We start from the raw sequence: 25,522 nt of genomic DNA on the forward strand, positions 1-25,522 counted from the left end.
CAGACCCAAGGGCCTGGTATGCCCCTGGAGGGGGAACCCATGCCGGATTTTTATTTAAAATTTGGCGCGGAGTTCCCCTCAAGATCATCTGAGCACAAGTCGCATGCCGAAGTCGGATCATGCGAGACGGCGATCCGACTTTGATCCGACTTCAATGATAGTCAATAGGCTGAAGTCGGATCAAAGTCGGATCAAAGTAGTACAGGGAGTACGCTCTGAAGTCGGAGCGACTTCAGTAGTGTCTATTAAGACGCTAGCGTTAACTCCCATTGAAACTATTTCTGGAGCGACTTGGGGTGACTTGAGGGCGTACAAGTCGGATCCCAAGTCGCCCCAGTGTGAACCGAGCCTAAGGCAGACCTGGGTAGCATTGGTACCAGCACTTCACACTGAGATATTGGGACACAGCACAGGACTAAAACTTCAAAGGACAAGGGAATTTAAACTGGGATAGTTGGCAAGTTGGCAAGTATGAGGCAGTTGCTTTGGGCCCCACAACAATGACAGGGCCCAGGGCAGCTGCCCCCTTTGCCCTGCCTTAAAGACGGCCCTGCGTCCGTTTACCAGCAGCAGTGTACATCAAGCCTTATGCCGCGTACACACAAGCAGACTTTTCGACCGGACTGGTCCGACAGACTATCCGACGGACTTTCAATGGACTTCCAACGGACTTTCCGAATGAACGGACTTGCCTACACACAATCACACCAAAGTCCGACGGATTCGCACGTGATGACGTATGACCGGACTAAAATAAGAAAGTTGATAGTCAGTAGCCAATAGCTGCCCTAACGTCGGTTTTTGTCTGTCGGACTAGCATACAGACGAGCGGACTTTTCGTTAGGAACTGGGTCCGGCGGAGTTCCGACGTAAAGATTTGAAACATGTTCCAAATCTAAAGTCCATCATATTTTCGACTGAAAAAGTCCGCTGCAGGTCCGATGAAGCCCACACACGGTCGAATTGTCCGCCGGACTCGGTCAGTTGGACCAGTCCGGTCGAAAAGTCAGCTCATGTGTACGTGGCATCAGGATTTCTTTTTTATTTTCATCTGGTAATCCGGCCAGTAATTCTGTTGTTTTTCAACAGAACAACCTCTCTTGCAGTTACAGGGATGAGACAAAGCATTTAGCACTGGCAGGGAGCTTACAATGATCAGATTTTTTCTATTCATTTAAAACCTTTATCCCACAAGGAAAAAAAAACTTGTTTTGTAAATGCTTATAAAGTATTAGCTGGAGTTCAGCTTCAGTTTGTTTTTGTATATAATAGTGCACCTAACACTCCCCTCCCTCCTGACTGACAAAGCTGCTGTCTAAAGGTGCCCCCCTGTGCTCTTTCATCCAGAGTGGAGGCGCTCTGATACGGGAGGTATGTTACTGGCCAGATCATCATGTGAGAACAGAAAAAAAAGCCTAAAAAACTAATGCAGCCACCACATCTAAAGATTGGTCAGATGCAATATATTACAATTTTGGTTTTGGGTTTAATACCGCTTTAATTAGTGAGCTGCTGCATTTCTAAAGCTGTATAAGAAAACAATCTATCGCTCCAGACTACCAATCCTCTGCCATTGCAGACATGTAAGCAGGATCTGAACAAAAGGGCTCACCGATGCCTGCCAAACTCCATACTGAATAGGAAATACCTTAAGCTGAACCCTGGGCAGTCCCCATTAAAATTTGCCCTTCCCTTGCTAATAAAGAATATATTGCTCATTTTTGCTCAGTATTAAACCCAAAACCAAAAGTGTAATATATTGCAGCTTACCAATCATTTGGTGCAGTGGTAGCTGGTGCTCAAATTTCTTGGGAGGGCAGCCCGCGGCCCCCACCCAGCCAGCCAGCCACACTCCCCCCCCCCCCCCCCCGGCCAGTCATCCAAACACTGCATCGCTCGACTAACCCCCCCGTTGATCGATCAATCGTCATTGCTAACCACCAACCCCCCCCATTGATTGTTGCTTTGCTCGCTCACCCGTCACCCATCAGGCCCCCCGCCAGCCCCACACTTCCCTTCAATCCCTACATCTCTCTCCTCGAGTCCCGGCCCCTCCTCCTGGCCAATCGGGAGTCCTGGAATCCGGGCCAATGGGGTCTTAGGACTCCCACTTCCTGATTGGCCAGGAGAAGAAACAGAAAGATATTAACGAATATTAAGTTGCTATTGTCACACAACTGGGTGGGCCCAGGGCATAGTGCTCTGCGCCCTGAGTGCACTCTTTTTAAAGCCAATTAGAGCCTCTAATCATGTGCTTCCAAAAAAAAAACCCCATGCGTCTGGCGCTTGGATGTAGATTATGGGTTGGGTGCATGGAATAGGGGGGGCGGCGCCCGTGCGCCCTGCATGATCAGATGTGGTGGCTGCATTTGTTTTAACTCTTTAGGCTTTTTTCCCCTCTGTTTTCACCTGGTGATCTGGCCAGTAACATATCTCCTGTATTAGAGTGCCCCCACTCTGAATGAAGGAGCACAGGGGCATCTTTGGACAGCAGCATTGTCAGTCTGGGGGGGAGGGGAGTGTTAGATGTATTAGCAGATTTGGATACACTTGAAGCCAAACTCCAGCTCACACTGCAAATACAGAAAAATTGTTTTCCTTCTGGGATTAAGGTTTTACATGAATACATAAGAGCTGATCAATGTAAGCACCCCTATCAGTGGTGAATTGTTTGTCTCAACACTCTGTGTTACATTTGCAGGAGAACTTGTGCTGTTGAAAAACAACAGACTTACTAGCCAGATCACCAGATGAAAATAAAGGAAAGAGAGCCTATAAAAGAAAACTGCCATGCAGCCATCACATCTGAGAATTGATAAGCTGCAATATAATAAATGTTTGCTTTGGGGTTTAATACCGCTTATTATTTCCATCATCATTGTGTGGCCTAGCATAAGCCGAAGCTCCCATTCTTTTCCCTCCAGAAGGTTTAACCCCCCTTCCTGACCAAACAATTTTTTTGCGATTCGGCACTGCGTTTCTTTAACTGACAATTGCGCAGTAATGTGACATTGTACCCAAATAAAACGTATGTCCTTTTTTCCTATAAATAGAGCTTTCTTTTGGTGGTATTTGATCACCTCTGCGGTTTTTATTTTTTGTACTAGAAACAAATAAAGACCGACAATTTTGAAAGAAAAAAAAACAATATTTTTTACTTTCTGCTCTAAAACATATCCAATAAAAAAATGTAAAATTCAAATTTCTTCATCAATTTAGATCAATGTGTATTGTGCTACATATTTTTGTTAAAAAAAAATCCAAATAAGTGTATATTGATTGGTTTGTGCAAAAGTTATAGTGTCTACAAACTATGGGATATTGTTATTTATTTGTTTTTTTTTTACTAGTAATGGCGGTGATCAGCTACTTATAGTGGTACTGCGATATTGCAGCAGGAAAATCGGACACCTAACTGACACTTTTTTGGGGACCAGTGACATTATTACAGTGATCAGTGCTAAAAATATGTCACTGTTACTGCACTAATGACACTGGCAGGGAAGGGGTTAACATCAGGGGCGATCAAAGGGTTAACTGTGTGCATAGCTAATGTTTCAATGTAGTGGGGGAGGTGCTTTTACTAGGGGAAGGCATGGATCGGTGTTTCTGCTTTACAGGAACACAAGATCAATGTCTTCTGTACTGACAGAACGGCAATCTGCCTTGTTTACATAGGCAGACAGGTATTTTGTCAGTGTAATGAATGATCAGCGTGTGCCGGCGGAGATCGGGTTCGCAGGATCCGCTGATCAGCTCCTGCTGTGTAAAATCAAAGCGGGAGCGCCAGCGGCGGCGCGCACTCGTGCCCAAAACCTCCTGATTCTGCACAGCGTGGCCATCCTGTAGCAGCAAATCTGCTATGGGGCGGTCGGCAAGTGTTTAATTTACTGGGCTTTAGGCTTTAACTACTTACGCACCGCCTGACACAGGTATGCGTCGGCTGCTTGAAGAGGAATACTGTTACCTTCAAGAGCAGGCGGTCCACTTTCAGATAAAAGTGGTCTTAGCGGTGGATTCGCCACAAGATCACTTTTATCGGCGGCAGGAGAGGGCCTCCCCCCGCCACTTACCGGAGCCATCGGTAGCGGCGGAGACGATCCGGTCCTCTTCCCTCACAGGCTGGATGCTGAGTGAGGGAAAGATGGCCCCCACTCGGCTCCACACCATTGGATGGCGGAAGCGACGTCAAACATTACTTCCGCCCAAGGGTTTTAAAGGGGAAATTAATTTTTTTCTAAAAAAAAAAAAACTTTTTTTAAATTTTATATATTTATTTTTCATTGCATTTTAGTGTAAATATGAGATCTGAGGTCTTTTTTACCTCAGATCTTGTATTTATGAGGTCCTGTCGTGCTTTTTTTCTCCTCCTCCCCTGGCTCCCCATGTGCAGAAAGTTTCAAAACGCTGACCTGCAGTCCAGGCTGAGTGAGGCTGTGGCTGTATTTTTTATTACAGAGCAAACAGCATTACAGCACATAGCATTACTGTATTTAACTGCTTGATGGGCTTGTTTTGGGCCTAGCTGGTTCACACGTATGTGTTTTGGCGGCCCACATTTGCGCAGGCACAGCAGCCCATTCAAAAAATGTGCATGCAGCATGTAATAGGCTGCGCACACCTTTGCCCATCAAGCATTGAAATACAGCACTGTCTGTCCATTCTGCTTTTGCACCATGTGACTTTCCTGCAGTTCCTGCAGCGGCAAACTTGCTGCATATTTTTAAAAATACACAGTGCATTTGTGTGTGCAGGAACTGCAGGTAAGTCGCATGGTGCAAAAGCAGAATGGATTTCAAGGCCGCTGCATTTTTAAAATGCTGCATGCACTTTTTTTTCTGCAGGAAACGCAGGCATGGCAGCCCATTCAATTGAATGTGCTGCTGTGCCTGCGCAAATGTGGGCCGCCAAAACACATACATGTCAATGTGTGATGTGACAATGGCTGCAATGTAATTGGGGTGCTGTGATGTGTTAAGGGGCACTATGACATGAAGAGGACCCTAATGTAATGTGGGCGCTGTGATGTGTAAAGGGGCATTATAATGTGCAAATGTCTGTAATGTAATGGAGTGCTGTGACATGAAAGGGAACTGAGGACACTGTGGGACTGCTATGAAGGGGGTCTGCAAAGTGTTTTTTTATAGATAATTCTACATCTGTGTCTGTTTTTTGAGATGTTCGGGTGAAGAGCAAAATTGCATTGGGAGGGGGGCCCAAAAAAATTGTTTGCCCAGCGCCCAAACCATATTAAAGACAGCCCTGGACACATAGGGCAGCCTGATGATTTCAATGGGCTGGGCTACACGTGGCAGCCCCGATCCTCCTCTTCTCAGGTCCCTCGCCAGCTCTCCTGGCACCTCCCTCCTATCAAGTGCCCCCACAGCAAGCTGCTTTCTACGGGGGCACCTGAGCCGAGCCGCAGCTCCCTGTGTCCATTCAGACACAGAGCCCTGGTTTGGCCCCACCCTCTCTCCTGATTGGCTAACTGACTTTAATTAACAGCAGCGGGAGCCAATGGAGCCAATCAGGGGGGAGAGTCCCGCACGTCTGAGACACTCGTGTACCATAGCTGGATAGAGATGGGGCTTAAGTAAGTATTAGACCCCTTTCACACTGGAGGCGTTTTTTAGGCGCTTTAGCGCTAAAAATAGCGCCTGAAAAATGCCTCGTCTGCAATCCCAGTGTGAAATCCCGAGTGCTTCCACACTGGGGCGCTGCGCTGGCAGGATGTCAAAAAAAGTCCTGCAAGCATCTTCTTTGCTGTAGGAGTGGTGAATACACCACTCCTAAAGCGCCCCCTGCCCATTGAAATCAATGGCCAGCGCTGCCGAAACACCTGCAAAGCGCCAAGGCGCTTTTAACCCTTTATTCAGCTGCTAGCGGGGGTTTAAAGCGCCCCGCTATCAAGCCAAAAGCGCCTCAATAATGATGATAAAGCGCCAGTAAAACTAGCGGCACTTTACCACCGAAGCCCCCGCGCTGTCAGTGTGAAAGGGCTCTTAGGGGGCCTGAGGGGAGCTGCTACACACAGAAGGTTATATATCTTAATGCAAAGAATGCATTAGGATTAAAAAAAACTGACTTTACAACCACTTTAAAATATGTATAATGTTATATAGTGTATGTATAAAGATGGCCATACACTATGCAAGCTGATTGTACAATTTTCATTTGATTTATCAGAACTATGGAAAAGAAGGACCCACCTGACCAATCCATTCAATTTGTATGGAAATACGCAGGCCCTTGTACTACATAGTTGATGGGAGATCTAAAGGGATTGTAAATCAGATTGTATAGGAAGTGGGTGGAAGACAGTATTGTAATGAGGTAAGTGTGGTGCAGAGTGGTGAACACACATTATCACGCCCTCTTCTGCGATGCAACAAGGAAGTGAAGGCTTCTGGGAGATGACCTAACAGGAAGTGAATGCTGAGACAATCTACAGCGGGGGTCAGCAACCTGTAGATCGCGATCCATCAGTAGATTGTAGACAGGTGACTGGTAGATCGTAGTCTGGGCTTCCCAGAGATTCAGAGTGCAATGCAGAAGGACTACTTGTAAAGTGGGAGCTGTAGTAGGGGTCAAGAACCGCATAAGTTAATGCCTCCTCTGTAGTGCTGGCTGCTGTCCCATGCAGAGTGATTCCAAATGCACTCCACCTCTTATCTTGGCTAGAGGTCTCCAAAGTGGTGCCAGCAGCAGGAAAGAAGAGATCTTCAAGTCAGTGTGAAGGAATGCACCGAGCATAATAGTATAGGGCTGCTTTCACACTGATGTGCTGCGGTTTACCCAAACCACGGGTCCAGTGTACCTGCAGCTTTCCTGCAGGTTTGCTGTGCTTAGCCATAGACTTCTACTATTATATCCTGCACGATTGCGACACGGTAGTACGGCAATTAGAGGTTTAAATCAGGTGTGAGGAGGCAACACTGTGCCCGGTGATCTTTGACTTCTCCCCCTGATCTACAGGAAGTGAATGTTGAGAGACGATCTACAGGAAGTGAATGTCGAGAGACGATCTACAGGAAGTGAATGCTGAGAGGCAATCTACAGGAAGTGAATGCTGAAAAATGATCTACAGGAAGTGAATGCTGAAAAATGATCTTCAGAAAGTGAATGTTGAGACGCGATCTACAGGAAGTGAATGCTGAGAGGCAATCTACAGGAAGTGAATGCTGAGAGGTGATCTACAGGAAGTGAATGCTGAAAAACGATCTACAGGAAGTGAATGCTGAAAAAGGACCTACAGGAAGTAAATGTTGAGAGACAATCTACAGGAGGTGAATGCTTAGAGCCAATCTACAGGAAGTGAATGCTGAGAGGCAATCTACAGGAAGTGAATGCTGAAAAAATGATCTACAGGAAGTGAATGCTGAAAAATTATCTACAGAAAGTGAATGTTGAGAGGCGATCTACAGGAAGTGAATGCTGAGAGGGATCTACAGGAAGTGAATGCTGAGAGGCGATCTACAGGAAGTGAATGCTGAGAGGCGATCTACAGGAAGTGAATGCTGAGAGGCGATCTACAGGAAGTGAATGCTGAAAAACGATCTACAGGAAGTGAATGCTGAAAAAGGACCTACAGGAAGTGAATGTTGAGAGACAATCTACAGGAAGTGAATGCTTAGAGGCAATCTACAGGAAGTGAATGCTTAGAGGCAATCTACAGGAAGTGAATGCTGAAAAATGATACACAGGAAGTGAATGTTGAGAGGCAATCTACAGGAAGTGAATGCTGAAAAACGATCTACAGGAGGTGAATGCTGAGAGACAATCTACAGGAAGTAAATGCTTAGAGGCGATCTACAGGAAGTGAATGCTGAGAGGCGATCTACAGGAAGTGAATGCTGAGAGGCGATCTACAGGAAGTGAATGCTGAGAGGCGATCTACAGGAAGTGAATGCTGAGAGGCGATCTACAGGAAGTGAATGCTTAGAGGCGATCTACAGGAAGTGAATGCTGAGAGGCGATCTACAGGAAGTGAATGCTTAGAGGCGATCTACAGGAAGTGAATGCTAAGAGGTGATCGAAAAGAAGGGATGGAATCTGAAAATCATTTAAGCACTTCCCTACCCGCGTATGTACATATGACGTCCACAGATGGGATCTCCCATCCTGGGTGGACGTCATATGACGGCCTCGGGTTCCTGGCCGTCTAGGGGGCGCGCGCCCGCCGCATTGCTCGGGTCCCGGTGCGTGTGCTCGGCGGCCGCGATGTCCGCCGGGCACCCGCGATTGCCCGTTAACCGGGCCGGACCGTGGATCTGTGTGTGTAAACACACAGATCCACGTCCTGTCAGGTGAGAGGAGAGCGATCTGTGTTCCCAGTACAGAGGAACACTGATCGGTCTCCTCCCCTTGTACGTCCCCTCCCCCTACAGTTAGAAGCATTCCCTAGGAAACACATTTAACCCCTTGTGTCCCCCTAGTGGTTAACCCCTTCACTGCCTGTCACATTTACACAGTAATCAATGCAATTTTATAGCATTGATCGCTGTATAAATGTGAATGGTCCCAAAAATGTGTCAAAAGTGTCCGATGTGTCCGCCATAATGTCGCAGTCACGAAAAAAAATCGCGATCGCCGCTATTACTAGTAAAAAAAAAAAAATATATATATTTTTTTTAAAAATGCCATAAATCTATCCCGTATTTTGTAGACGCTATAACCTTTGCGCAAACCAATCAATATACGCTTATTGCGATTTTTTTTACCAAAAATATGTAGAAGAATACTTATCGGCCGAAACTGAGGAAAAAATTTGTTTTTTTTTTTTTTTTTTAAATTGGTATATTTATTATAGCAAAAAGTAAAAAAATATTGTTTTTTTTTTCAAAATTGTCGCTCTTCTTTTGTTCATAGCGCAAAAAATAAAAACCGCACAGGTGATCAAATACCACCAAAAGAAAGCTCTATTTGTGGGGAAAAAAAGAACGTCAATTTTGTTTGGGTACAACGTCACACGACCGCACAATTGTCGTTTAAAGTGCGACAGCGCTGAAAACTAAAAATTGGTCTGGGAAGGAAGGGGGTGAAAATGCCCGGTATTGAACCGGTTAAAAACTGACAAGATTTTAAGCCTCCTGTGGATAAGGTAAGTGAGAGAAAATCACATTGGGATGGCGGGACTAGAAGTGGCATTGGAAAATGCTTCTATTCATTATAAAAAGTGAAATTCTGCCTGAAAAGATGAACGTATCCTTTAATGCAACGCATGTTAAATATGCATATGAAACTGCAAGGCGCTGGTGTGAACCAGAGCTTATTAGTCCTTTAAGACTTCAGCTTATAACAACTTTAAATGTCTCCTTTATGTTCTATTATTGATTTACAATCTTTCGGTGTAATTTCCATGCACTACATGACTGTGATCTTCCCATATTCCCCTCACGCATTCTTCTCAGCTTTCTTTCCCGCTGCAGTAAGGCATTATGTGCTTTGTGATGAAGTAGTGAGCATTTCACCTCTGTGTCCCTCTCCCACTCTCTCCATTTCTTCTTCTTACCACCTACTTGTATCTCACACTGCTCTCTATCTTCACTCTCTTCCCACACACTTCCTGTCTCGGTGTTTTATTGTGTACGCTTTATTTCCTCGGTCCTCATCACTAGTGCTGCATTCTCCTTGTTCTGTGATAACTTACACCACTGGCATGTCTAACTGACTTTTCTAGCAACAAAGACTACTATATCTCTAAGGGGCTGGAACATTAGAAAACTCCAGTTTTTAATTTAAAAAAAAACGTTCTTTCGTGGTGAATTCCATATCCACATATTTAATCGCATGCACCAACGTTCCTGTGGTATGCAGACATATGAAACGATTAAATTAGATCTTCTATTTATGGAACTGCCATCATATGCTTGTTATCTGAAGGTAAATGTCAGATCCCTACACAGGAAACAATTGTGTAATGATTTGTTAAAAATGTGTGCTTACGTGCAATGGGAGATGCCTATTGTGCACCTACAGTCATAATAAACGCTCATTTATTTTAAGCATATTCAGCAGCAGATTTAATCATGGAGTATGCAGCTTCGTTATCGTTTTATCCTTGCTGATGCTTCTGTTAAAGCTGATGTCATGACCACTCCCCCTTGTTTCCTGTTTCAGGATGGCTCCTTTCTCTGGAAGCATCCTATGGAGCCACCCTTGCATGCAGGGACTACAGACGTGTCTTTCTAGATCAGTGGTCCTCATCTCCTGTCCTCAGGGCCCACTAACAGGCCAGGTTTGCAAGATAACTGAAATACATCACAGGTGATATCATTTGCTGCTCAGTGATTGCAGTATTCTGGTCTGCATCTCCCCAAGGTAATACTTAAAATCTGGCCTGTTAGTGGGTCCCGAGGACAGGAGTTGAGAACCACTGCTCTACAGTATGTGCATCACCAGCCACATAGACTAGCATGGCAAGGAACTCACCTTCTCCTGACTCGAGGTTGCATTGTCAACTCATAACTCTTTCCTGTGAAGAATGGAAGTTCAGGGAAGCGGTACTGAGAGAGCAGGAGCAAGCAACACTGATAGTTGTAATATACCAACTTGAAAAACTGCGCTTGGAAGTAACAATAAATCATAATAATGAATAATGGTGCAAATAAAAATGGTACCTACAAAGAAGTGATAAAAAGGTGATAATAGAAAGCAGCAGCTCTGTTGCAAGATATTTTATCACAGACCAGAACTAATAAGTCAAAGAAGAGCCACGCTATAAACAACATTGAAAAACAAGATTGCATTTACCAAAAGTATCAACAATTGTGATATAATATGCTGTATTGCCAACGTGCTATATAATCAATTGTAGGACACCCACGTGGGCAGAATCCAAGAGCAGTTACAATATACACTGATATAGTGATACAGTTCTCAGATGTAAAGTTCATAAAAGTTTAATTAACTCCTCTTCGTGAGTGTTCAAACAGAAATAATCAAGCATCCAATCACCAATAGGTCTCCAAAGCGTGACACCACCACCTTGATATACAGTAGATGCAAGCTTACCAAAAGCAATGGACCCTCGTCTAACTAAAGAGAGGTCAGATGAGTGTATGACCAAACACCCTTGCCAAGGTAATCACAGGGCTCTCCCACCAGGTCCGCTCAAGGGTATGGGCTTTACTTCTTGAGGGTATGGGCTTTACTTCTTGAGGGTATGGGCTGTACTTCTTGAGGGTATGGGCTGTACTTCTTGAGGGTATGGGCTGTACTTCTTGAGGGTATGGGCTGTACTTCTTGAGGGTATGGGCTGTACTTCTTATTGCGATGGTGTGCCAATGAGACCGCAATCTCATACCGCCTGAAAACCGCCCCAAAACAGCCTCTGCTGTTTGTTCAGTGTGAAAGCCCGAGGGCGGGAAAAAATCTCCTGCAAGCCGTATCTTTGGAGCGGTGAAGGAGCGGTGTATTCACCGCTCCCTAACCACTCCTGCCCATTGAAATCAATGGGACAGCGCAGCTATACCGCGGCAATACCGCGGCTATAGCCGCGCTATACGAGTGGTTTTAACCCTTTTTCGGCCACCAGCGGGGGGGTTAAAACCGCACCGCTAGCAGCCGAATACCGCGGTAAAACCCTTTAAAATAATGGACGGTCTCGAGGTACCCCATTCTAAAATGTTAAGGCTATTCTAATAGTTTTACATAATACAGCAACATCCACACACCTAGACATTAGAGGTGATTTTTTATTCTTCCAAAGCAAATACAATTTTGCAAACTGGTACTGACTAGTATTCCAGTGTTTCTCTTCTCCCTTAGTTTTTCTCCATAACATAATCATTGTGACCCCAACATTGATGGAGAGGGGCAGGGGAGGGTCAAACAAGGATGCTATGCAGCTGACTGACATTCTCCTTGTAAACTGATGATGCCATTGGTCATTAGCACGCCGGCAGCTGAAAGGTTTTAATTGGTGCACAATGAAAACCTGTGGCTTTGTGTAACTACAGTGCCTTGCAAAAGTATTCACCCCATTGGCATTTTTCGTGTTTTGTTGCCTCACAACCTGAAACTAATATGGATTGTTTGAGGATTTGCATAATTTAATTTATAGAACATGCCCACAACGTTGAAGATTTTTTTTTTTTATTGTGAAGCAAACAACAAATAGAACAAAATAACAGAAAAAGTCAATGTGCATAACTATACTGTAAGTTATAAACAAATATATACCGCGCTGTCTCAAAAAAAAAAAAAAAAAAAAAAAAAAAACTAAAGCAGCCAGCACAGCAGTGGATAAAGTTGCAAAAATGACAAATAGGGTGAAATGTGCAGCGCTTATGTGATCATATAAACCATAACAAATAATATTAGTACAGAAAACTTGAATAATAAATGATGTGCTCAAAAATACTCCAAGCAGTCCTCTATTATGACATGTAATGTCTATAAACAGAGTAACTTGGACGTGTGATGTCCAAAAAAGAAAAAAGTCAGTGACAAGCTTCAGTCATGTGTGATGATAATCGTCAACCACATGTGGATATAATATAGTGACAGTCTTTAACTTCAAATATGTATGATGTAATAACAGTTAATAGTGGGTCCACCACCAAAGACACCAGAAGCTGCTTACCAGAGGGATTGAACTCAAATAGGTGTACACCTAGTGAGTCAATCAAGCTTTGTGGTATAATATACCAAGGGGATCAGATGCTCTATCCAGATATGACCTCCAGATGGACCTCCGAACAAGTGTAAGGTATGGATGGACTCAGTAGATATAGGCAGTCAGCCCCATAATTAAAAGAAAGAGGAAGGCATATAGTGTAACTCTGTATGGAAATTTTAATACATAAAAAGCAAAGGAAATACACTCACGTGTTAAGCAGTAAAATCAAGCGCTTGTATAAAAGAAGACAGTGGTCTCAGCATATCCTTCCGACGCGTTTCGACTTAGAAGTCATCATCTGGGGTGCTGGACCACTGTACTGGCTGAGTATTTATAGGTACTGGTTACCCCCATAACAAGTGGCAGCTCCATCTAATTGAAAGTGCAAATTATGGAGATTACTTCCTGGTTCCTCCAAAATGGCGCCCGGGCTTGCATTCCAAGCCTCGTTTTCATGTGTAGAGGAGGATTACTACCTGGTTCTGCCAAAATGGCGCCCGGATAAGAGTTCCAAGCCTCATTTTAACATGTGAAAGAGGATGTGACATCATGTGGAACAGTGACTGGTTTAAACAGCCAAAAACATGGCACCGCTATTTTCGGGGACATATAGGGGCAGATGTGGCTTAAAACGGCACAATGTCCGGTGTATATAACCTACAACATGGCGCAGTTTGTCATAAGGACATGTATATTAATACACTAAGTTACAAGGTATCACCCTCTGGCAGCAAAAATGAAAAACAATATAATACATCCACACATTGCTCTAGCCTGAACATGGGCAGTGGCGTAGCAGCCAGCACTCCCACCCTGCAGCAAAAGGGCTGCCGGTTCAAATCCCGAGATTCCATGTGGGGGGGGGTAGAAAAAAATAAATAAAATAATGTAATATATATAAAAAAATATATATGATACTAAGGTGTGACAAATGATGGCACCCCTCAGAAAGGACACGTTATTGGTTGGATCAAGCTGATATTTGTGATAGGGACCAAGCCAGTATATATTCAAATATACAATCTAAAATACATGTTATAAGAATTTAATAAAAATACCTTCATAAAAACATTTAAAAACATAATTTGCACTTTCAATTAGATGGAGCTGCCACTTGTTATGGGGGTAACCAGTACCTATAAATACTCAGCCAGTACAGTGGTCCAGCACCCCAGATGATGACTTCTAAGTCGAAACGCGTCGGAAGGATATGCTGAGACCACTGTCTTCTTTTATACAAGCGCTTGATTTTACTGCTTAACACGTGAGTGTATTTCCTTTGCTTTTTATGTATTAAAATTTCCATACAGAGTTACACTATATGCCTTCCTCTTTCTTTTAATTATGGGGCTGACTGCCTATATCTACTGAGTCCATCCATACCTTACACTTGTTCGGAGGTCCATCTGGAGGTCATATCTGGATAGAGCATCTGATCCCCTTGGTATATTATACCACAAAGCTTGATTGACTCACTAGGTGTACACCTATTTGAGTTCAATCCCTCTGGTAAGCAGCTTCTGGTGTCTTTGGTGGTGGACCCACTATTAACTGTTATTACATCATACATATTTGAAGTTAAAGACTGTCACTATATTATATCCACATGTGGTTGACGATTATCATCACACATGACTGAAGCTTGTCACTGACTTTTTTCTTTTTTGGACATCACACGTCCAAGTTACTCTGTTTATAGACATTACATGTCATAATAGAGGACTGCTTGGAGTATTTTTGAGCACATCATTTATTATTCAAGTTTTCTGTACTAATATTATTTGTTATGGTTTATATGATCACATAAGCGCTGCACATTTCACCCAATGTGCATAACTATTCACCCCCTAAAGTCAATACTTTGTAGAGCCACCTTTTGCGGCTATCTCAGCTCCAAGTCGCTTTGGATGAGTCTCTATGAGCTTGCCACATCTTACCAGTGGGATTTTTGCCCATTCCTCCTTGCAAAACTGCTCCAGCTCCTTCAAGTTGGATGGTTTGCGCTTGTGAACAGCAATCTTTAAGTCTGACCACAGATTTTCTATTGGATTGAGGTCTGGGCTTTGACTAGGCCATTCCAACACATTTACATGTCTCCCCTTAAACCACTCAAGTGTTGCTTTAGCAGTGTGTTTGGAGTCATTGTCCTGCTGGAAGGTGACCCTCCGTCCTAGCCTCAAATCACACACAGAGTGGTACAAGTTTTTCTCAAGAATATCCCTGTATTTAGCACCATCCATCTTTCCCTCAACCCTGACCAGTTTCCCAGCTGCTGAAAAACATCCCCACAGCATGATGCTGCCACCACCATGTTTTACTGTGGGGATGGTGTTCTTTGGGTGATGTGATGTGTTGGGTTTGCGCCAGACATAGCGTTTTCTTTGATGGCCAAAAAGTAAAATTTTGATCTCATCAGACCAGTGCGCCTTCCTCCATACATTTTGGGAGTCTCCCACATGTCTTTTCGCAAACTCAAAACGTGCCATTTTGTTTTTTGCTGAAAGTAATGGCTTTCTTCTGGCCACTCTGCCATAAGGCTCAACTCTATGGAGCGTACAGCTTATTGTCGTCCTATGTACAGATACTCCAGTCTCTGCTGTGGAACTCTGCAGCTCCTCCAGGGTTACCTTAGGTCTCTGTGCTGCCTCTCTGATTAACGCCCTCCTTGCCCGGTCCATGAGTTTTGGTGTGCGGCCATCTCTTGGCAGGTTTGCTGTTGTGCCATGTTCTTTCCATTTGGTTATGATAGATTTGATGGTGCTCCTAGGGATCATCAAAGATTTGGATATTTTTTTATAACCTAACCCTGACTTGTACTTCTCAACAACATTGTACCTTACTTGTTTAGAGAGTTCCTTGGTCTTCATGGCAGTGTTTGGTTAGTGGTGTCTCTTGCTTAGGTGTTGCAACCTCTGGGGTCTTTCAAAAAGGTGTGTATATGTAATGACAGATCATGTGACACTTAGATTGCACACAGGTGGACATCATTTCACTAATTATGTGACTTCTGAAGGTAATTGGTTGCACCAGAGCTTTTTATGGGTTTCAAAGGGGTTTCAAAGGGGGTGAATACATACGCACATGCCAATTATCATTTTTTTTCCTGAAAAATAGTGTTATGTATATATTTTTCTAATTTAACTTCACCAACTTAGACTATTGTGTTCTGATCCATCACATATAATTCAGATTAAAAAAAACCATTGAACTAAAGTCTGTAATGTAACAAAATAGATTAAAAGCCAAGGGGGTGAATACTTTTGCAAGGCACTGTAAAAGGCAGGCTTCATCCACATGCCGGTTTGTATCCAATTTTTGGGCAATTTTTAGGCATTTTGCCAAGGCACCCCTGAAGAAACCTAAATGCACCCTAGGGTGCCTGGGCACCCTGGTTGAAAAAGGCTGGTCTAGGGTTCATAATAAATAGCAAGGTATAGACTGTTCAAATTCATAAAATGTATAGACAGTTTTGTAATCCTTGTGCCAGTCTTAACCACTTGCCGACCGCCGCACGACTATATACGTCGACAGAGCGGCACGGGCAGGCAAAAGGACGTATATGTACGTCCTTGCCTGCCCGCGGGTGGGGGGTCCGATCGGACCCCCCCCCGGTGCCTGCGGCGGTCGGCAAATCTCCCCCGGCGATCGGAGGTGAGGGGGAGGCCATCCATTCGTGGCCCCCCCCTCGCGATCGCTCTCAGCCAATGGGATCATTTCCCTGCCTCTGTATTGTACACAGAGGCAGAGGAAATGATGTCATCTCTCCTCGGCTCGGTATTTTCCGTTCCGGGCCGAGGAGAGAAGACTGCAATGTAAGTGCACCAACACTACACACACAGTAGAACATGCCAGGCACACAAAACACCCCGATCCCCCCCCCGATCGCCCCCCGATCCCCCCCCAATCACCCCCCCCCCCCCCCTGTCACAAACTGACACCAGCAGTTTTTTTTTTTTTTTTTTTTTTTTTCTGATTACTGTATTGGTGTCAGTTTGTGACAGTTACAGTGTCAGGGCAGTGAGTGTTAGGCCCCCTGTAGGTCTAGGGTACCCCCCTAACCCCCCCTAATAAAGTTTTAACCCCTTGATCACCCCCTGTCACCAGTGTCGCTAAGCGATCATTTTTCTGATCGCTGTATTAGTGTCGCTGGTGATGCTAGTTAGGGACGTAAATATTTAGGTTCGCCGTCAGAGTTTTATAGCGACAGGGACCCCCATATACTATCTAATAAATGTTTTAACCCCTTGATTGCCCCCTAGTTAACCCTTTCACCACTGATCACTGTATAACCGTTACGGGTGACGCTGGTTAGTTTGTTTATTTTTTATAGTGTCAGGGAACCCGCCGTTTATTACCGAATAAAGATTTAGCCCCCTGATCGCCCGGCGGTGATATGCGTCGCCCCAGGCAGGGTCAGATTAGCGCCAGTACCGCTAACACCCACGCACGCAGCATACGCCTCCCTTAGTGGTATAGTATCTGATCGCATCAATATCTGATCCGATCAGATCTATACTAGCGTCCCCAGCAGTTTAGGGTTCCCAAAAACGCAGTGTTAGCGGGATCAGCCCAGATACCTGCTAGCACCTGCGTTTTGCCCCTCCGCCCAGCTCGGCCCAGCCCACCCAAGTGCAGTATCGATCGATCACTGTCACTTACAAAACACTAAACGCATAACTGCAGCGTTCGCAGAGTCAGGCCTGATCCCTGCGATCGCTAACAGTTTTTTTGGTAGCATTTTGGTGAAATGGCAAGCACCAGCCCCAGGCAGCGTCAGGTTAGTGCCAGTACCACTGACACCCACGCACCGTACACCTCCCTTAGTGGTATAGTATCTGAACGCATCAATATCTGATCCGATCAGATCTATACTAGCGTCCCCAGCAGTTTAGGGTTCCCACAAACGCAGTGTTAGCGGGATCAGCCCAGATACCTGCTAGCAACTGCGTTTTACCCCTCCGCCCGGCCCAGCCCAGCCCACCCAAGTGCAGTATCGATCGATCACTGTCACTTACAAAACACTAAACGCATAACTGCAGCGTTCGCAGAGTCAGGCCTGATCCCTGCGATCGCTAACAGTTTTTTTTGTAGCGTTTTGGTGAACTGGCAAGCACCAGCCCCAGGCAGCGTCAGGTTAGTGCCAGTAGCGCTAACACCCACGCACGCACTGTACACCTCCCTTAGTGGTATAGTATCTGAACTGATCAATATCTGATCCGATCAGATCTATACTGGCGTCCCCAGCAGTTTAGGGTTCCCAAAAACGCAGTGTTAGCGGGATCAGCCCAGATACCTGCTAGCACCTGCGTTTTGCCCCTCCGCCCGGCCCAGACCAGCCCACCCAAGTGCAGTATCGATCGATCACTGTCACTTACAAAACACTAAATGCATAACTGCAGCGTTCGCAGAGTCAGGCCTGATCCCTGCGATCGTTAACAGTTTTTTTGGTAGCGTTTTGGTGAACTGGCAAGCGCCAGCGGCCTAGTACACCCCGGTCGTAGTCAAACCAGCACTGCAGTAACACTTGGTGACGTGGCGAGTCCCATAAGTGCAGTTCAAGCTGGTGAGGTGGCAAGCACAAGTAGTGTCCCGCTGCCACCAAAAAGACAAACACAGGCCCGTCGTGCCCATAATGCCCTTCCTGCTGCATTCGCCAATCCTAATTGGGAACCTACCGCTTCTGCAGCGCCCGTACTTCCCCCATTCACATCCCCAACCAAATGCAGTCGGCTGCATGAGAGGCATTTTTATGTCCTCCCGAGTACCCCTACCCAGCGAACCCCCCCAAAAAAGATGTTGTGTCTGCAGCAAGCGCGGATATAGGCATGACACCCGCTATTATTGTCCCTCCTGTCCTGACAATCCTGGTCTTTGCATTGGTGAATGTTTTGAACGCTACCATTCACTAGTTGAGTATTAGCGTACGGTACAGCATTGCACAGACTAGGCACACTTTCACAGGGTCTCCCAAGATGCCATCGCATTTTGAGAGACCCGAACCTGGAACCGGTTACAGTTACAAAAGGTACAGTTACAAAAAAAGTGTAAAAAAAAAAAAAAAAAAAAAACACAAACAAAAATATAAAATAAAAAATAATAGTTGTCGTTTTATTGTTCTCTCTCTATTCTCTCTCTCTCTATTCTCTCTATTGTTCTGCTCTTTTTTACTGTATTCTATTCTGCAATGTTTTATTGTTATTATGTTTTATCATGTTTGCTTTTCAGGTATGCAGTTTTTTATACTTTACCGTTTACTGTGCTTTATTGTTAGCCATATTTTTGTCTTCAGGTACAGCATTCACGACTTTGAGTGGTTATACCAGAATGATGCTTGCAGGTTTAGGTATCATCTTGGTATCATTCTTTTCAGCCAGCGGTCGGCTTTCATGTAAAAGCAATCCTAGCGGCTAATTAGCCTCTAGACTGCTTTTACAAGCAGAGAGAATGCCCCCCCCCCCCCCCCCCCCATCGTCTTCCGTGTTTTTCTCTGGCTCTCCTGTCTCAACAGGGAACCTGAGAATGCAGCCGGTGATTCAGCCAGCTGACCATAGAGCTGATCAGAGACGAGAGTGGCTCCAAACATCTCTATGGCCTAAGAAACCGGAAGCTACGAGCATTTTATGACTTAGATTTCGCCGGATGTAAATAGCGCCATTGGGAAATTGGGGAAGCATTTTATCACACCGATCTTGGTGTGGTCAGATGCTTTGAGGGCAGAGGAGAAATCTAGGGTCTAATAGACCCCAATTTTTTCAAAAAAGAGTACCTGTCACTACCTATTGCTATCATAGGGGATATTTACATTCCCTGAGATAACAATAAAAATGATTAAAAAAAAAAAAAAATGAAAGGAACAGTTTTAAAATAAGATAAAAAAGCAAAAAAATAATAAAGAAAAAAAAAAAAAAAAAAAAAAAGCACCCCTGTCCCCCCTGCTCTCGCGCTAAGGCGAACGCAAGCGTCGGTCTGGCGTCAAATGTAAACAGCAATTGCACCATGCATGTGAGGTATCACCGCGACGGTCAGATCGAGGGCAGTAATTTTAGCAGTAGACCTCCTCTGTAAATCTAAAGTGGTAACCTGTAAAGGCTTTTAAAGGCTTTTAAAAATGTATTTATTTTGTTGTCACTGCACGTTTGTGCACAGTTGTAAAGCATGTCATGTTTGGTATCCATGTACTCGGCCTAAGATCATCTTTTTTATTTCATCAAACATTTGGGCAATATAGTGTGTTTTAGTGCATTAAAATGTAAAAAAGTGTGTTTTTTCCCCAAAAAATGCGTTTGAAAAATCGCTGCGCAAATACTGTGTGAAAAAAAAAAATTAAACACCCACCATTTTAATCTGTAGGGCATTTGCTTTAAAAAAATATATAATGTGTGGGGGTTCAAAGTAATTTTCTTGCAAAAAAAAATAATTTTTTCATGTAATCAAAAAGTGTCAGAAAGGGCTTTGTCTTCAAGTGGTTAGAAGAGTGGGTGATGTGTGACATAAGCTTCTAAATGTTGTGCATAAAATGCCAGGACAGTTCAAACCCCCCCAAATGACCCCATTTTGGAAAGTAGACACCCCAAGCTATTTGCTGAGAGGCATGTCGAGTCCATGGAATATTTTATATTGTGACACAAGTTGCGGGAAAGAGACAAATTATTATTATTTTTTTTTTTTTTTTGCACAAAGTTGTCACTAAATGATATATTGCTCAAACATGCCATGGGAATATGTGAAATTACACCCCAAAATACATTCTGTTGCTTCTCCTGAGTACGGGGATACCACATGTGTGAGACTTTTTGGGAGCCTAGCCGGGTACGGGACCCCGAAAACCAAGCACCGCCTTCAGGCTTTCTAAGGGCGTAAATTTTTGATTTCACTCTTCACTGCCTATCACAGTCTCGGAGGCCATGGAATGCCCAGGTGGCACAAACCCCCCCCCAAATGACCCCATTTTGGAAAGTAGACACCCCAAGCTATTTGCTGAGAGGTATAGTGAGTATTTTGCAGACCTCACTTTTTGTCACAAAGTTTTGAAAATTAAAAAAAGAAAAAAAAAATTTTTTTTTTTGTCTTTCTTCATTTTCAAAAACAAATGAGAGCTGCAAAATACTCACCATGCCTCTCAGCAAATAGCTTGGGGTGTCTACTTTCCAAAATGGGGTCATTTGGGGGGGTTTTGTGCCACCTGGGCATTCCATGGCCTCCGAAACTGTGATAGGCAGTGAAGAGTGAAATCAAAAATGTACACCCTTAGAAATCCTGAAGGCGGTGATTGGTTTTCGGGGTCCCGTACGCGGCTAGGCTCCCAAAAAGTCCCACACATGTGGTATCCCCATACTCAGGAGAAGCAGCTAAATGTATTTTGGGGTGCAATTCCACATATGCCCATGACCTGTGTGAGCAATATATCATTTAGTGACAACTTTGTGCAAAAAAAAAAAAAAAAAATAAATAAATTGTCACTTTCCCGCAACTTGTGTCAAAATATAAAATATTCCATGGACTCAACATGCCTCTCAGCAAATAGCTTGGGGTGTCTACTTTCCAAAATGGGGTCATTTGGGGGGGGTTTGTGCCATCTGGGCATTTTATGGCCTTCAAAACTGTGATAGGTAGTGAGGAGTAAAATCAAAAATGTACGCCCTTAGAAATCCTGAAGGCAGTGATTGGTTTTCGGGGCCCCGTATGCGGCTAGGCTCCCAAAAAGTCCCACACATGTGGTATCCCCATACTCAGGAGAAGCAGCTAAATGTATTTTGGGGTGCAATTCCACATAGGCCCATGGCCTGTGTGAGCAATATATCATTTAGTGACAACTTTTTGTAATTTTGTTTTTTTTTTTTTTTTTTTTTCATTATTCAATCACTTGGGACAAAAAAAATGAATATTCAATGGGCTCAACATGCCTCTCAGCAATTTCCTTGGGGTGTCTACTTTCCAAAATGGGGTCATTTGTGGGGGTTTTGTACTGCCCTGTCATTTTAGCACCTCAAGAAATGACATAGGCAGTCATAAATTAAAGACTGTGTAAATTCCAGAAAATGTACCCTAGTTTGTAGGCGCTATAACTTTTGCGCAAACCAATAAATATACACTTATTGACATTTTTTTTACCAAAGACATGTGGCCAAATACATTTTGGCCTAAATGTATGACTAAAATTGAGTTTATTGGATTTTTTTTAGAACAAAAAGTAGAAAATATCATTTTTTTTCAAAATTTTCGGTCTTTTTCCGTGTATAGCGCAAAAAATAAAAACGGCAGAGGTGATCAAATACCATCAAAAGAAAGCTCTATTTGTGGGAAGAAAAGGACGCAAATTTCGTTTGGTTACAGCATTGCATGACCGCGCAATTAGCAGTTAAAGCGACGCAGTGCCAAATTGTAAAAAGTGCTCTGGTCAGGAAGGGGGTAAATCCTTCCGGGGCTGAAGTGGTTAAACAATTCATTTCTTTAAACCCAAGAGATGGTGAGGTGTAAACATCTTACAGTGCATGGCTAGGACACACTGCACTAACGTTCTTCTCATGTACATAGGAAGAGTGTCTGCATGTCATCCGACTCACCATTTCACTAAGTTCTTCATGAAGCTCACTTCTCTCCGCACACATTTTCTCACAAGCTCGCACAATTTCTCCCAGCTGTTCTTCCTTTTCTTGACTATTCTGAAGCTGCAGAAACAAAGTATAGTTAAAGCAGGCTTGGTGCCTTTTCCACATATAGGGTCCCATTCTGTGCAGTGCCACAACCATCCTCTGCAAAATGACTGGCGGAGTCCAGAGTGGTTTTGTGGCTGTTGATCAAATGTGTATTATTGTAAATTTTTAAATATCACAATATCCTACTTTCCAGCAGTGTTTATTCAGTTTCTAATAAAGGAGTAACTGCACTTGTGTTGAGGGGAAAAAAAAACAATTCCCCCTGGTTGATCAATGTACTGTACATGGCAGGGATTGTGGCAGATTCCTACCCTTTGTTGCTCTAATGCAGGGGTCTCCAAACTTTTGAAACAAAGGGCCCGGTTTATTGCCCTTTAGGGGGGCTGGACTGTGGGAGTAGAAAATGCCCTGGCATCGGTGGGAGTAAGCAATGCCAAAGGCTCAAATTACATCATTGCTGTCAGTGGGAAGAATAGTGCCCTATCATAGGTGTCAGTGGGAGGAATAGTGCCCCATCATAGGTGTCAGTGGGAGGAATAGTACCCCATCATTTGTGTCAGCGGGAGGATTATTGCCCCATCATTGGTGTTAGTGGGCGGAATAGTGCCCCATCATTGGTGCCAGTGGGAGGAATATTGCCCCATCATAGGTGTCAGTGGGAGGAATAGTGCCCCATCTTTGGTGTCAGTGGGAGAACTAGTTCCCCATCATTGGTATCAGTGGGAGGAATAGTGCGCCACCATTGATGTCAGTGGGAGAACTAGTTCCCCATCTTTGATGTCAGTGAGGGGAATAGTTCCCCATCATTGGTGTCAGTGGGAGAACTAGTTCCCCATATTTGATGTCAGTGGGGGGAATAGTTCCCCATCATTGGTGTCAGTGGGAGAACTAGTCCCCCATCTTTGATGTCAGTGGGGGGAATAGTTCCCCATCATTGGTGTCAGTGGGAGAACTAGTCCCCCATCTTTGATGTCAGTGGGGAGAATAGTTCTCCATCTTTGATGTCAGTGGAAGGAATGGTGCCCCATCTTTGGTGTCAGTGGGAGAACTAGTTCCCCATCTTTGGTGTCGGTGCGGGGGAATAGTTCCCCATCTTTGGTGTCAGTGGGAGGAATAGTGCCCCACCCATCATTGGAGCACAGGTGTGTCAGGAGGAGGCTGTCTCTGGAGCTGCTGCAGGTGATCCGTGTGAGAGGGGAGTGGTGGTGAAACCTCTCCCAGCTCTCCTGGCCCCTTTCTGGGGAAGCCATGGAGGCCAGCAGGGCCTCTCCTGCTGGAAGCTCTCAGCCATCTCCTGGGCCATCAGGTAACATACCTGCCCCTGTACAAACCATGGCTTGTGATCTCTCTGCCCCTGGTGAGGATGAAGGCTCAGAGGCAATTCAGGAGCGAGTGGTGGCCGGGATTAAGGTCCTGAATAGAGAAAGAGACAAGCTCTATAAACTGAGAGCGGAGGTGAAGCGCTTGAGAAGGCAGCGTGAGGGCTTGCATAGCCAGAGACGTGGGTCCATGGATCCGGAGATCCAACTGGCCAAGGTCCAGGTGGAACACCAAGAAACCATTGTGGCCATGATGGAAGGCAGAGATGGGCCCTTTAAGGAAAAATTCTGCAATGACCGAAGGTTTGCCAGGATGACAAAAATGGAGGTGGAGGAGGAGACCCCCAGTTCAGACCCCCTGCCCCCTCAGGGAGAGGTAAGCAGCCCCATGCCTTCCCAGGACTCAGGAGGCATGCTCAGGGTAATCCAAGCAATGGAGTCTCCTATGCGGGGTGATCAGCTGGTGTTTCATGAGGAGGACATTGCTGATAATGTGCCTGACAAGGTAAAGCCTGTCAAGCCTCATGTGGTGCATAAAACTGTTTTTGTGAACACTGTGACTGATACTGACAATGTGCCCAGTGACAGTCAGGCTGCTAGTCCCATGTGTAGCAATGCTGTACCTGCTGATGCTGCAGTGCAGCAAAAAATGCATTTAAAAAAATGACATTCCTGCAGAGGAACTACAAGATTCAACAGAACCAATTAACCCCCCTTTAGCTGAGTCTAAAGCTGTTTGCCCCACAGCTGCTGAGGACTCTACAGCACAGCTTCAGGAGACAGCTGGTATTACATCAGAAACTGTGACTATTCCTGATGGGAATGTGAATGTTTGTGTGACTATTAAAAATCATCCCAGTACAAGTGTGATGGACAGTCCTACCAACTCCATTCCAGCAGATAATAATAATAATAATAATAATAATAATAATTGTAATGTACAGACTAATGTTACAGCAGATAATAATAATTGTAATGTACAGACTAATGTGACTTCAGTGTGGGGCCTTGGCCCTGATAAGCCTACATTTGCTCAGGTGGTACGCTCTGCTCCTGGTAGCTCCGCCCCCAAGAGGGTTTTCCCCCTGCGACCTACCACCTTGAGCACCCCGGGATCTGGTCTTGGGTCTCTGGCTTCTGCTGGGGGTCTGAGACGAAATGTAGTGATTCTTAAATGGGAAGGTGGTGCAATCCCTCCAGCACGGCGTGCAGTGGTGGACATGATTTTGGAGATGGGTTTTGGGGCAAACGATCTGTATGCCCTAATACATGTTGCTGGGAGCTGGGAATATACTATTAGTTTCACCAGGCCAGAGGGTCTTGACCTGTTCTGGGAGAGATATGAGGCTCGGTGCAGGTCAAGACCCGAATGGGAAGGTCTGACCCCAGTTGAGGTTTCACAAAGGTCTACAGTGAAAAAAATCACAATTATCCTCACTAATGAGAGTGTTCCTGCTCGAGATTTAGAGGCCTGGTTAAAGAATTATGGTGAGGTATTGACTAAGCCAGATAAAATACTTGATGAGCGTAACATCTGGACTGGGGGTTGGTCGGCTACAGTCAGGTTGGCCAGGGATGGGAATGTTGTCCGTCACCTGCCCTCCTCAGCTTTTATAGGGAGGGATAGGATGACTATTTTCTACCCTGGTCAGCCGAAGCTGTGTCACTGCTGTGGAGAAAAGGGGCATTTGAGTTCCTCCTGTTCAGCCTTGATATGTTCAGTGTGTCAGGGTCATATAGCCAAGGACTGCACCGAGATGATCAGGTGCAACCTGTGCCTGCGCCTTGGCCACCCCTATAGCAGATGTCCTGAAGCCTGGCACAATATGGCGAAGGAGGTACTAGATGACTTGGACAGGATGGAGGGTGATGCCCCTGGTGTACCATTCTCCTCTGCGGTGACCGACTCCCCTGGTCCTGCTCAG

General features: G+C 44.8%; 1 protein-coding gene across 1 annotated transcript in view; it reads right to left on the reverse strand.

Moving 5' to 3' along the window:
- Positions 1-25,522, reverse strand: part of TBKBP1 (TBK1 binding protein 1) — a 254,032-nt gene that overhangs the window by 178,885 nt on the left and 49,625 nt on the right. Inside the window, exon 3 of the mRNA XM_073608092.1 lies at positions 22,186-22,290. Coding sequence (XP_073464193.1) covers positions 22,186-22,290 — 105 coding nt within the window. The remainder of the gene's footprint in view (positions 1-22,185; positions 22,291-25,522) is intronic.

The sequence above is a fragment of the Aquarana catesbeiana genome, linkage group LG12, assembly GCF_042186555.1.
Source record: "Aquarana catesbeiana isolate 2022-GZ linkage group LG12, ASM4218655v1, whole genome shotgun sequence".
Lineage (NCBI taxonomy): Eukaryota > Metazoa > Chordata > Amphibia > Anura > Ranidae > Aquarana > Aquarana catesbeiana.